This window comes from Pimephales promelas, chromosome 8 (assembly GCF_988280905.1).
Source record: "Pimephales promelas chromosome 8, fPimPro1.hap1.1, whole genome shotgun sequence".
In the NCBI taxonomy this organism is placed as follows: Eukaryota; Metazoa; Chordata; class Actinopteri; order Cypriniformes; family Leuciscidae; genus Pimephales; species Pimephales promelas.
The window spans coordinates 5,099,147-5,111,172 of record NC_142776.1 but is presented as its reverse complement, the minus strand read 5'-3'; the positions used below and the strand labels follow the sequence as shown (position 1 = coordinate 5,111,172).

Here is a 12,026-nt window from a genome sequence, read left to right as displayed (position 1 = left end):
TTCTCAACTCTTCCGCAAGATGGCGCCAAAGCCTCATATTAGATTAAATTACATTTAATAGCAGACGCTTTTAGCCAAAACGACGTACAAATGAGAAGAGCAATAGAAGGAGTTAAGCTTACAATAGGACAACAATATGTTCATGCTAAGCCTATGGTCCTTTCAGTTTAGCTAAACGCAGTATTGGCCTAGGCTACGTATTGTATTTATAGACAGAATTTAGAAGGCTATTAAGGATCAAGTGTTGCCGAGTATTCAGCCGTTTCTTGAAAATAAGATAATTTAGTGAGCAACAACTTGCCCTGTAAAATTGTTTACATTCATGGCATGAGATATTGACTCACAGACATTTAAATTAACCGTTTCCCTTTCCACGTAGGCTAATTAAAATAGTTCTCAAGTAGCCCTACAGCTAATTGACTCCACCCAGAACTTGTTGATGAGTTAAAGCACTGTCCAAGAGAGATTATATTTTAACTGGTGATGGGGGGTTGACGGCTGTTGTTATGGTAACAGATTAAGGTCAGAGATGTACTAAACCACTGTAGGAATTACGATGCTGCCCAGATCAGATGCTGCTGGGACGGAAAATGACATAAACACCCAGTAAAACTTGTTCACATATAGACCTTGTTTTTCCCCCCATTTGATGAAGGAATCATGAAATCGCACCGAATGACAGTTCATTTTAGTTGTTCACATCGTTTGTTATTTGGATTCTAATTGCTGGTGGCCTTTACTTTCTAACTCCACATGCACAGTTCGTGCTAGACCTCCAGCAGTCACGCGCACTGCAGTTTCGGCGTGGTGTCCGAGCGGCTCCGGAAGATGCTGCAGTCCTGATGGAATATTTAAACGGCAACATTCTGCGTTTATTTTCAATCTAATAACAGATACCAGTTTGTTGACGAGGAATGAGCCACACGAATTCTATGAGGTATCGCGTCGCAGCGGTGTGAATTGAAGATTTTGTTCAATGATGCAGCGACATTTCCTCCGCTCAGCTGCCTATGGAGAGGGTTAAACCATCAGTGCTGGATTTATATGGCTTTGTGTTTCTTCCAAGTGTTTTTGACTTGTAAATCTCTCTGATCGTGTAACTGTTAATATTAATATGGAGGGTGACATTCCAGACATATTAGAGCAGTTCATGGGCAGCCCTCTTGTCACTTGGGTAAGTTGCAGTTTGTTACGTGCTGAACATAGCAAACAGTATCATAGTATTTGAGTCAAAACAACTATCTCTGTCTATTTCAGTAATTTTATAGGTGTGTTGTATGTTCTTTGTGTATTCTTTTGTGGTTCAGTAGCCTATATCATTTTAAATGTAGGCTATCTAAAAAGGCTATAGTCTATTCAGTGGAAGGTTCCATTGTGACAACTTTGACAACAGTGTAACATGTTCCTCCTCTATGGGGGCATGTTGTCACAAACAGTTAATGGTGGGCATTTTAATGTAGCCAAGACTTTTAGGTTTGTGTCTCTACCACTGAACTTTTCATTATAGATCTTAAACCTGCTCTGAGAAATATTATGAACTAGCCCTGGTTTTCACTGATTATTATATTTTTGTAGTTTGCTTAACTAGTCTGCAGTGTACAAATATATAATGTAATTTTTCAATTTGAAGTCTCAAAATGCCACAAATCTGCATGTATAATTAGATAAATCATTTGTCATTTATAGAGAATGTATCTCTTCAGGACAAGGCTGTCACTTCATGACATGTCACTTTAACTACCCATTTATGTCTGTCTCAAAGGTTAAGACATTTGGTCAACTAGGTGACAAGGAGGGGAACATGCTCTCTGAATACACAGAATTAGTGGATGGAATATTCTTGAACAAGGTCATGAATCAAATGTAAGTATGTGTATGTCATAAATTTGCACACAGATATATTATCCAAGCACTTAACTAAGCACATTTCATTTGAATGTAGTTGAGGTTTCAACTTCAACTCAACTCAACTTCTTATTTAAAAAAAAAAAAAAAAAAAAATGGGACATATCATTCAAAAGTTGGGATCATTAAATATTTTTTGAAAGAAATTCATACTTTTATGAATTTAATTCTAAAGTGGCATTAAAGTGATATTTAGTTACAAAACATTTCTATTTCAAATAAATGCTGTTCCCAGTTTGCACAGATGTTTAGTTTTTCTACAAATGCAGTTTCCACACAAATATGAGGCTGTTTTCAATACTGTTATTAATAATAAGAAATGTTTCTTGCGCAGCAAATCAGCATATTACAATGATTTCTGAAGGATCATGTGCTTTGCCATTACAGAAGTAAATTACATTATACAAATATTTAAATAGAAAACATTTATTTTTATCAAATTGAAACACATTGTAAATGTTAATAATGACAATATTAGGGTACAACGGGACTAAAGGCACACCTTTAGAAATGTGCTTTTCACTATACTCCCATAGTGTGTATTGTAGAAAAAATAAAACAAATTATTGAAAATTGATGGAGCAACAGATTTTGTGTGAAAATAAATCATAAAAGTGGTTCATTTGTTTTAAATTCTTAGCAAGGTGGGCCTTTTTAACCCAAACACACGGGGTGAAAAGCTCACATCATTTATACAAATACTTTAGCCAAAAAAATATGTTTTTAATAAAGTAAAAAATTTGTTCAAAACTATTTTTAGCAAAGTTTGTACTTTTTTTTGTTTAATTTTGATTTATATACATACTTTCATTAAAATATTCATTTTAAAAATACAGAAACAAAATTAATAATAATAAAAAAAAAAAGATTCTGAAAGCATTGAATGAAATCCCATAATAAATTAATATAGTTTTACAGTAGTAACAAATAAATATGACATTTTCTTATTTTATGTGTCATTATAAACTTGGTGATTATAAGGTGGACACCCAACTTGATATACAATATTTTACCATCTGAATATAACTGTTATCTTAACAAATGGAAAAATCAGCCAGCTGTATAATTATCATGTGAATTATGGTGCCTTTCGTCCCGACAGCAGGGAATGCTCTAATTTTTAATACCACACTTTTACACATTAAATAATAAAGAAAAATAATCCCTTATTAAAAAACTGTTGCTTTTATTATACCTTGAACAGAACTGAAAACAATTAACAAGACATTTGTTTCAAAATATAATCAATCATTTTATTAATTCTCCTTTGCTACATAAATCTACAACATTTTTAAAAACATTAAATATTAGATCAAATTAGCACACGATCAGCCAAATTTCCACGTGCATCGCTAAAAGCGGTTGTAACGAAAAGGGATTAGCTGAAATTTTGTGCCATCTAGTGGTTTAAAAGATATCAAATTCAACTGCGCATTTTACCCTGGTGTGCCTTTAGCCCTATTTTACCCTACTGTTGTTGTTTTTTTTTTGTTTTTTTTTGGATAAAATAAATGCAGCCTTGGTGAGCATTACAGATTTCTTTCAGAAACATAAACACATTTTTGCTAACCCCCAAAATATTGAAAGATAGTGTATGTTCCTCAAAGGAAACTTGGCACACATTCAATTAGCTATTGAGTCTAATGTATTCATCCAAAGCAATTAAACACTTAGTTAAGTGCTATGCTTAAGGGCAGACTGTTGAAAGGGTTCTCTCAGTGACTTTTCAGTTCACAGGTTGTGTGATCAAATTCGTGCTCCCACTCCCGACGCGAAGTTACCACCACCCTTTGGTGTTGTTTGCGTCTAATATCAGGCATTTATTGCAGACGGCATGTGTTTCAGCTTTTAAATGGCTCATTCCATGCAGGAGCTAAAACACTGTATGCTTTGTCATAGCAATGAAGGAACACTTTGTAGTCTGTTCAGCTGGGCAGAATTTGGATGGGTGCATATGGGTGAGTTGTTTTTGCCCCAAATTGTATTTCCATCTCTGAGACAAAAATCCATAGCTGGTTTTAAATGTTTAAAGCCCATCCATGCCATTGCACAGGGTAGTGTGTGTACTGTATATTTAATTGCCATTTAAAGGATATTAATGCTGAAACCTTGTATTCTCATGATGCTGAGGTTGTAAACAGTACACCATGAAGCTGAAAACTGCATAATCCCACGGATTCAGGGAGGATGATGGATTAGAGCTTTACTGTAGAGTTATTTTTTTATTTTTTATGGTGGCACGGATCCCATCCCATACCGAAGTGCATCATGGGGCAGCAGTTTTAGGTCACTGTGTCAGTACTCAAATGCTGTGTCCGAAATCTCCACTCAAACTCCCTCCCACTATATATAGTGAGCTCACCAGCATAATAGAAAGAAACATCACTTTCGGAATTCGGACACTACTCGATCGTCTCTCGGCGCCGTTGATTACATCATCTGTCAGCTGGTGCCGAGCCGGCTCTGGGCTAAATTGATTTTTTTTAAATAAATACATTACATTATATTGAGCTTATTTCTCCAAAATTTAAAAACTAAAAGTCATTTCTGGCCGTTTCTGTTATAATGCGCTACTCCTTACTAGGGATGGGTATCGTTAAGGTTTTATCGGTATTACTACTTTTACCGATACCGCTTATCGATCCGGTACTTTAACGGTATTCTTATCGGTTCTTTTTGGTGTTTTTTTTTTTTTTTTTTAAAGAATTAAGAACATAATTAAACTCTACATTTTGAAATGTAAAATAGAAAAAGCAAAACGAAGAAAAATATATTTAGGCAGCAATGTGCAGGCTTTTTTGTTTTATATACAAAAAGGACACATAAGAAAAAAAACCAAGTAAAAACACAAGAATAAAATCAATCAAAGATACAAATTATATAAAAAAGTGCTTTAATTTCAGGAAGGTGTACTAACATATCTTTTCAGGTAGCCTAATTGTTTCTGTCTGAAAAGAAACCTAATTTAGTAATCAAATATAAAATAGCACTGTATAGTTTATCATAGATAGATTAATGCTTATTAAATCTAAAGTTACTTATTCAAAAGCTGTGGGTGATTTTTTTCTGCCTTTTGTTGTTTGATTTGCATTAATGGCTGAATCGTCAGCAGGTTTAGGCTATTAGACTGCTGCCCCTTTAAGACCGATGGGAAATCTAATCGGTAACCGGTAACTGAAGCACCATCAATTTCTCCCTATTATCTACGTCCATTTAAGACATAATTGTGTTTAAGTGAATAAACTGTGTTTAAGCGAATCTCAGAGCAGGTCATTTTGACATTTGTATGTATATTTGATAGTTAAGGAGGACACACGAAGCCCAAAGTATAGGCTACTTTTCTTGTCTCGTTGCAGTCCGTTTCGGAGCGCGCACCGCCTTGTGAACAGGCTCTTGCGCAGGCTTTTGTGTTTTTAATAGCCATTTTTTGATCTTGCAACAGTAGAAGACAGCATTTTGCAACAATCGCCGATCGTGCTGATTCTGACGGTACGTTTGGGTACAGCGCTCCGCAGTGCAGTGACGTAAAGGAAGTTAAGCTGGACAGATATGCGTCTTGTTTTTTAACGGTTTTATCTCAAATATTTTCTTTTTATAATCTTTGGAAGCCGAAATACAAAATATATTAGAATAATATCCCACATCTAAAGTGTAACCACGTTGAATGTTTAGTTCTGTCCTCATTGTCACTCATTAAGCAGGGCTGTCGTGTTGCGCGTGCTGTGGCTTTGCGTGAGAGATCGCTCTCTCTCTTCTCTCTCTCTCTCTCTCTCTCTCTGCTGAACTGCGAATTTCAAATTTGCATCACAGACAAGGGTTTAATTAAAATATAGTTTATATAGAGAAAAGGCTGGCAATATAAACATGTTCAAGATAACGTCTGAATAGGAATGATAAATAATTTCTCCAGTACCGACAGCAGAACCGATAACGTCCGAGCTTATCGATACAGCGGTCTTTCAAAATTCAGCACCGGGGCCCGTTTAACACCGGGTTTCGGTACCCATCCCTACTCCTTACATGATTATAACTTATTTTTATGATCAGCGCAATGCATGATGGTATGTAGGGCTTGGGTTAGTGACCATCGGTTGTACACTACTTTTCAAAATGCATTCTGGGATACAATGAGTGGACTATATAGGGTATAATAATCATCACTATACATTCGGACAGCACTACAAAATGGCGAGCTCATTAAATAGTCCACTATATAGTGAGTAGTGGGTGATTTCGGAAACAGCAAATGTTTCAACTAAGAGAGTTAAAGTCTTAGTCAAGACTTCTGCTGCTCTTTGGCTCTTTCTGTGTCTGCTTTAGTGCTGGCTAGTTGATGAATGAAGTCATGTGGAAAAAAACACACACAAAAAAAAAAAAAAACACAGAATGAATGAACAGATTGTGTCGGTGCTATTATTGCTCCTACCCTTAGTCCAGGTTAATATACTAACCAGGTCTTCAGAAACTTGAATTTTTTATTACAGGAATACATTTCTTTTTTTTCTTTGTTTGTTCTTGCAGAAATCCCAAAGGGGCTGTTCAAGGTTTTAACAAAGTGTACAATGATGTCGGCCAGAGAGCTCAAAACTTGTCTGTCCTCACCTACCACATCAAATCATACTACCAGGTAAGTCACAGAAAGGAAAGCAGGTACCTTTCGAAGAGTGTTTTCAGTAAAAATCTATATGTAAAATCTTAAAACAGATGAATTAAATGTAATAATAATAATAAAAAAAAAGTTATTGGTGAATTCCCAATGAAGAACTACACTACCCTTAATCCCTGAAGAGAAATCAGATAAGTTGCCATTATAATGAACGCTGCGAGTGTATGTTAGATATCAGGAATGGTGAGAGAACATTGTGCTTGGTACGTTTTTCTTCTTCAAATCAAACTTGGGTCTCCAGCCGACAAATTTTAAATCCCTGGCCGTGTGTCTAGAGCGCTTGCCATACCGTTTACACATTAGGTCAGTAGACGGAGAGTAGACGGTGTTAGAACACTTTCAACCACATGAGTGTTTACTCTACGAAAGCAATCCAGTCAAATGTGTTTTTGACTCCCTCTGGAAGTGGTCGAAAGTGGACAAGCTCAAAACGTTTTAGACCCCACATCATCCACTTGTGATCTGAACAACCAAACCGCATCTTAATACCAGGTGTAAACAGGGCCTATGCCCAATTTCTGCCTTGTCTTCTGTAAAGCAGTGAAAATGGTTAATATATAACCTGAGTTATTATTTCACATATGTTTTTGCTGCATGCATAATTTAATTGCGAAGTTAACCTTTATTTTACTGGATTCTGCTAATTCCCAAATGGAGGCCCATTGGGTGGAAGGGCAGGATTTAAAATCATACCCTAAATTTCCTGCCCACCCTGAATCCTGCACATCTGTCTGTGTGGAAATAGTCTCGCCACCAGACCTACAAGCTCCTCTCAAAGAGACTGGCCTAGATAGCAACATGCGAAGCCAACATCTGTGTAATCAGTAGCTAGGAAACAGCAATGGCCTGGAGCAAAGCTGGAAAATGACCCATTTTACATCCCATGAGACCTGTCTCTCATGGTGCCGGCTAAAGCGGTCAAAGTAATGAAAATGACCTTGAATACAGACAAGGCAAATAACTGAATTACTTCCTGTTGCTTAATTGTCACTGGAAGTCAGTGAAAGTATGGTCTTAAGTTGACACATTTTCAGTGCTCAAGAAATGCAAACCTAATCTATATAAATAGTGCGTTTAAAATAGTGTGACGTAGGAGAACTGTTCTTATGGTAACACTTTACTTGAAGGGGTGTGCATAAGACTGACATGACACCTTCAAAATGATGACATGACACACAAGTTGTTGTGACAGACACTGTCAGGTTATGACGTATTGGTTTATATCAAGGTGTAATAACAAAGACATCTCAAACAATGTCATACATATGACAGTTGTCATAATAACCATGTATAAAACCTCATTCATATTCATGACGTGTGTCATGTCATGGTTATGAAGGTGTCATGTCAGTCTTATGCACACCCCTTCAAGTAAAGTGTTACCGTTCATACTCAGTCAGCAGCATTCATAAAAAGCACTCTGGAATCGTTGGGATTGACTTCATTGACTTCCCTTGAGTTTTGTTAACCTGAGGAAATTCAGAGCGTTTAATCATTGATCTAGCTTATTCAGCGAAACTTAAAAACGATCTTGCCTCAGAAGAAGCCTGCATTAATGAATTCCCATATGGAAAAGGGACCAGCAAAATAAGCCCACCCATACCTTTTTGATTTGTGTTGTCGATTTAAATTGCACATTGAAAAGCCCTAGGGCATCTGCTGGCCACAAAGAGACATTATTAAAGGGATAGTTCACCCAAATATTCTGTCGTTAATTACTCACCCTCACATCGTTCCAAACCCGAAAGACTTTTTTTCATCTTCAGAACACAAGTAAAGATCTTTTTGATGAAATATGAGAGATTTCTGTCCTTCCATTGACAGATATGCAACTACCACTTTGACGCTTCAAAAAGTTCATAAAGGGATCGTAAAACTAATCCATATTGAGCAGTTTAGAAGAGACTCTGTCATTTATACAGACTTCGATTTAATTTAAGATATTATTCACATTTAAATATTGATTGGCAAACTTAAAAAGAAGCTCAACCGAACCTGCTTGACAAACAAGAACAACCTTCATTGGTTCTTGCTAAAGCTCAAACGTGCTGCGTAACACGAGAATGAACCTCATTGGTTCTTGCTAAAGCTCAAACGTGCTGCGTAACACGAGAATGAATCGCATTGGTTCTTGCTGAAGCTCAAACGTGTTGCGTAACACAGGAGTGAACCTCATTGGTTCTTGCTAAAGCTCAAATGTGCTGCCGCTGCGTAACACGAGAATGAACCTCATTGGTTCTCGCACGTCAAGTGAACATGCTTGAACTTCCGTTTACCACACCTGATGTGTGAGTTGTGAATAAAAGCCTAAATTCAATGTGTTTACACTATAAAGCGATCGTTTCTCTTCATATTCATATGGATTCGTTTTACGATCTCTCGTAAAGATCTGAAAGTAAGCTCTCAGATTTTGTCAAAAAGATCTTCATTTGTGTTCTGAAGATGAACGAAATGAGGGTAATGACAGAATTAGTATTTTTTTCTTGAACTATCCCTTTAAATAAGGGTGATTATTAATAATATGATTATTAATACACATTGTCATGCTGATTTAAGCTGAAGTGCTCTGTAATTAATAGCCCCCGGTTATGTGGCTTTTTAAGAAGGTCTTTTAGTGGGTACTGTGTAATCTAACTACTTGAATTATCTCTGCATTGGTCCTGTTTTTTTAGACATGATTAATATTGCAGAGAAGGATGACCACAACATTCAAGTTCATCTGAAGCACCACATCAAAGTTTAATAATTGTCTTGATTTAAACCATCCCCCATTGGTCTGCACACAAGTTTCCTGAACTCTTTGAGACGTCTCTGAACAATTACCCCGGTCCCCAGTCCTGCCTGTAATTTACTGCTTAAAACGATTGAATGCAATGAAACTGATAGCAGCTGGGTCTGTTTTTGCTCTTTAATAAAACTGAAAGCTGCTGCTTTTTGAATAAGAGTCTGTGTATCTCACCTCTTCCATCTCCTGTTTCTATTTTTGCAGGAGACCCTGCATCAGCTGATTATGATGTCTCCTCCCAATGTGCTGCTTCTGGGCAGGAATCCGCACTGTGGTACGTCAGCTATTGAATAACAGATTCTGAGAAAGTGCTGAATAGTTCCAGAGGCTCGAATCTAATGACACACACACACAAACAATACATCAGGAACTCTTACAGGAATCATAATGCTGCTGTGTGTGATTTTAAAGGGATACTTCAGGATTTAGCATTAAGCTTTGTATTAGTAGAATACCTGTAGTATTTTCAAATTACCATGCTTTCCACCCTCATATCCCCCTGAGACGAGAGATGGATGTATTTTTTGTCTGGAAAAAATCCTCTGATGACGCAAAAATCACCATTTTGCGTCATCTGAGGATTTTTTGGCCAGAGGCTACAGTCAGTAGTCGGGTCTGTCCCGCATGTTCTCAACCCGCCCATAGAGGGCGATCTCACTCACAGAATGAACACATAGTGTCAGCCATCTTTTTTTGTAACTTGGAAGCTAAGCTAGCAGGCTCTTGTTCTGTGGAGAAAGCTGAGTAGTAGGGGTAACCATCCTCTCTTTCCTGGACATGTCTGGTTGTCGATGTCCGGGATTCAGCTTTTGATTTCTGCAGTCGCCATTCATTGTTTACATGCACACCTTTTGTTTCAATCTAACTGAATTCATTCCGATTGGTGAATCTGAATGTAGTGTTTACAAACAAGTGATCGGTTGATGTGCGTTTTAACAATACTAAGAAAATTCCCGCTCCTCTGTGAGAGATACGAGACCAGTGCGTCTCACAGGTGTCGCTCATCGGTAATCACGCCACCGGCCTCACGCCATTCTCCCGCGGCCCTCACTCGTCCTGCTCGCCACAGTAAACTGTTCACATTCCGTCTGCCCAGCCAGAGACTGTTCACGTCCCGTCTGCCGAGACAGAGACTGTTCACGTCACTTCAGCCGAGCCATGGTCTCCGGACAAGATGGCTGCCGCCATGCTGTATGTTCCTGTGTATGAGCCGGTGTTGTCTGTTCCTGTGCCTGAGCCGGTGTCGTCTGTTCCTGTGCCTACTCCAGCCTATGACCCCCGTAGCTACCCCGAAGAAAATTTACTTTAATTTTAAATTAGGGGGGGCTTTTAAGTTTGGGGGGGGGGGGCAGTAGGTACTCGCCGTGGCCACCCGAGGGGTCTTTACCACCATGCGCCTGCGCATCCTGCTCCACCCTGGACGCACGAAAGGTCCTCTTTGCCGTGGCCGCCCGAAGGGTCCTCTCCGTCCTGGCCGCCCGAAGGGTCCTCTCCGTCCTGGCCGCCCGAAGGGTCCTCTCCACCCTGGCCGCCCGAAGAGTCCTCTCCACCCTGGCCGCCCGAAGGGTCCTCTCCGCCCTGGCTGCCCGAAGGGTCCTCGCCGCCGTGGCCGCCTGAAGGGTCCTCTCCGCCCTGGCTGCCTGAAGGGTCCTCTCCGCCGTGGCTGCCTGAAGGGTCCTCTCCGCCCTGGCCGCCCAAAGGGTCCTCTCCGCCCTGGCTGCCTGAAGGTTCCTCTCCGCCGTGGCTGCCTGAAGGGTCCTCTCCGCCCTGGCCGCCCAAAGGGTCCTCTCCGCCGTGGCTGCCTGAAGGGTCCTCTCCGCCCTGGCCGCCCGAAGGGTCCTCTCCGCCTTGGCTGCCCGAAGGGTCCTCTCCGCCGTGGCCGCCTGAAGGTTCCTCTCCATCCTGGCCGCCCGAAGGGTCCTCTTTGCCTTGGCCGTACGAAGGTTCCTCTCTGTCCTGGCCGCTCGCAGGGTCCTCTTTGCCTTGGCCGCCCGAAGGTTCCTCTCTGTCCTGGCCGCCCGAAGGGTCCTCTTTGCCTTGGCCGCCCGAAGGTTCCTCTCCGTCCTGGCCCCCCGAAGGGTCCTCTTTGCCTTGGCCGCCCGAAGGTTCCTCTCCGTCCTGGCCCCCCGAAGGGTCCTCTTTGCCTTGGCCGCCCGTAGGGTCTGCTCCATCCTAGTCGTCCACTCCGCCCTGGCCTTCCATCCTGCCGCAGTCTCCAGGCCCTCTTACGCTCCACGGGCCTGGCCCTCCATCCCGCCCCCGGGTCCACCACCGCTCCACCTCCCTCCTGGACCGTTTTCATGTGGAGCATCTAGAATCCACTCCTTAAGTGGGGAATATGTCACGATTCCCGTCTTGTGTTTTCCTTGTCTTGTGTGGACTTTAGTTATTTCCTGTTCTGTGCCAGGTTTTGTAGTCCTTTGTAGTTTTTCTTGTTGATGAGTCTCTCCAGGTGTTTCTAAGTAGCCCCGCCCCCTTGTTATCTTGTTTAGCTTGTTTGTCTGTGTACTTAAACCTCTGTGCTTCAGTTGTTGGTTGCCAGTCGTTGTTGCCTATAGCTGAGTTCCTTGTTCTGAGTTCCTGTTCTGAGTTTCTTTGTTTACCCTGGATTACCTTTTGAGTTCCTGTTCCGAGTTTCTTTGTTTACCCTGGATTACCTTTTTGTTTGAT

The 12,026-nt window shown here is 40.4% G+C and overlaps 1 protein-coding gene across 10 annotated transcripts in view; it reads left to right on the top strand.

The window, feature by feature from the left end:
* Nucleotides 1-521: 521 nt before the first annotated feature.
* Nucleotides 522-12,026, top strand: part of ccdc88aa (coiled-coil and HOOK domain protein 88a) — a 35,445-nt gene continuing 23,940 nt past the window's right edge. For all 10 annotated transcript variants that reach the window (XM_039689088.2, XM_089133759.1, XM_039689086.2 and 7 more), the window contains exons 1-4: nucleotides 522-1,174; nucleotides 1,763-1,863; nucleotides 6,427-6,532; nucleotides 9,561-9,630. In XM_039689088.2, the coding sequence (XP_039545022.2) occupies nucleotides 1,115-1,174; nucleotides 1,763-1,863; nucleotides 6,427-6,532; nucleotides 9,561-9,630 (337 nt within the window). In that variant the 5' untranslated portion in view covers nucleotides 522-1,114. The remainder of the gene's footprint in view (nucleotides 1,175-1,762; nucleotides 1,864-6,426; nucleotides 6,533-9,560; nucleotides 9,631-12,026) is intronic.